Below are 1,589 nucleotides of genomic sequence, written 5' to 3'. Positions count from 1 at the left end.
TATTAGTAAGAATGAAAAGTTCAGAAATCTGCATGTACTCTTACACACTTACCATCAACCTAAAGCCCATGTCTCTTCAAAATCAAACCACTCCCATTCAAAATCATAATCATCAACCCAATTTTATTACTTCATCCAAATACATTTGAATAAAACTTTTGAATGCACAGAAAATTCTGAGACAATATTCACATTATCAAATTTATTGAGTTCCATGATTGGGAAATTTTAATAGGGGGATGGAAAAAAAGGGGAAAACACATAACTCGAGTAAAGGAAAAGGAGTTTTGAGAAAGTGTGAATAATAGAAAGCATTTCCAAGCACTTCATTCTTGTAATGCTACTAATGCCTTCAATTACTGGAGAAAAACATAACCTTTTGGACAGTATCCTTAAAGGCTTGCTTTACTTGCTGGTTCCTCAGGGTATATACAAATGGATTCATCATAGGAGCCACAGAGGTACTGAGAATAGCTACTCCTTTGGTCAATGATGCCTTCTGTTTTGCGGAAGGGTTGGCATACATGAATATGCAGCTTCCATAAGAGATGGAAATGACAATCATGTGAGAGGAACACGTAGAAAATGCCTTTTTTCTCTGACTGGAGGAAGGCAGTTTCAGAATTGTTCTAATGATGAACATGTAGGATAGAATTATTAATGCCAAAGTGAAAAGCAGTATGACTATTGCAGAGTAAAAGCCAATGACTTCTAGGAGCCATGTGTCTGAGCAAGATAACTGCAAGAGGGGAAAATAGTCACAAGCAAAGTGATCGATGACATTGGAGCCACAGTAATCTAACTGGAGAAAAAGAATAACTGGTGGGAAGATATTTAAGAATCCTGCCAGCCAAGCACAAAAGACAAGTAAAATGCAGACTCTCTTGTTCATGATGGTTGTATAATGTAGGGGTTTACAGATGGCTACATAGCGATCATAGGACATGGCAGTTAGAAGATAAAACTCAGTTATACCCATGAAGATGAAGAAAAACAACTGAGCTGTACAATTATTGTATGAAATAGATTTGTCTCCGGTGATAATTGTGCCCAGAAATCTAGGAATACAGACAGTTATAAAGGATATTTCTAATACAGAGAAGTTCCTGAGGAAGAAATACATAGGGGTCTGTAGATGGGAATCCACCAAGGTGAGAGTGATGATGGTCAAATTTCCAGTGACACTTAATAGATATGTGATAATTAAAAAGAGAAAAATCACAGTCTGGAGCTCTGGGTCATCAGATAGCCCTAGAAGAATGAATTCTTTGGGTACTGTGTGGTTTTTCATCGCTGATCATTTTTCCCCACTTTCAAACAGAGGATGTATGTTCTCCTATAGAAAATAAAAGAGTTAAAAGAAGATTGAGGATAGAATATAAAATCTTAAAATATCCATGATGATGAATAATCTATGAAAGCCAAAAACACATGTTCCCCTTCAGCAACTCTATCCAATTTCTATTGGACCTTACATTCAAGTAATAACATGATCTGAAGTTAAAGATTGATCTCTTATTGTTGAGTATACACAATCACAGGCCATGGATTAAAAAAAAATGTCTTTTGCTAGCATTTAAGCAGAAGCT

At 36.0% G+C, this 1,589-nt stretch overlaps 1 protein-coding gene across 1 annotated transcript; it reads right to left on the bottom strand.

Annotated features, from left to right (window-relative positions):
* Window positions 1-352: 352 nt before the first annotated feature.
* On the bottom strand, window positions 353-1,291 carry LOC122223624 (olfactory receptor 6C3-like). The gene has a single exon (XM_042944601.1). The coding sequence runs from the start codon at window positions 1,289-1,291 to the stop codon at window positions 353-355; it is 939 nt and encodes a 312-aa protein (XP_042800535.1).
* Between the last annotated feature and the right edge of the window lie 298 nt (window positions 1,292-1,589).

Source organism: Panthera leo, chromosome B4 (assembly GCF_018350215.1).
Source record: "Panthera leo isolate Ple1 chromosome B4, P.leo_Ple1_pat1.1, whole genome shotgun sequence".
Taxonomy (NCBI): domain Eukaryota; kingdom Metazoa; phylum Chordata; class Mammalia; order Carnivora; family Felidae; genus Panthera; species Panthera leo.
The sequence above is the reverse complement of the archived record's forward strand: the minus strand, read 5'-3'. Positions and strand labels throughout refer to the sequence as shown.

Bases quoted from the DNA above. Each gene is read 5' to 3' on its own strand.
- LOC122223624 (XM_042944601.1), bottom strand. From the start codon at position 1,291: ATGAAAAACCACACAGTACCCAAAGAATTCATTCTTCTAGGGCTATCT.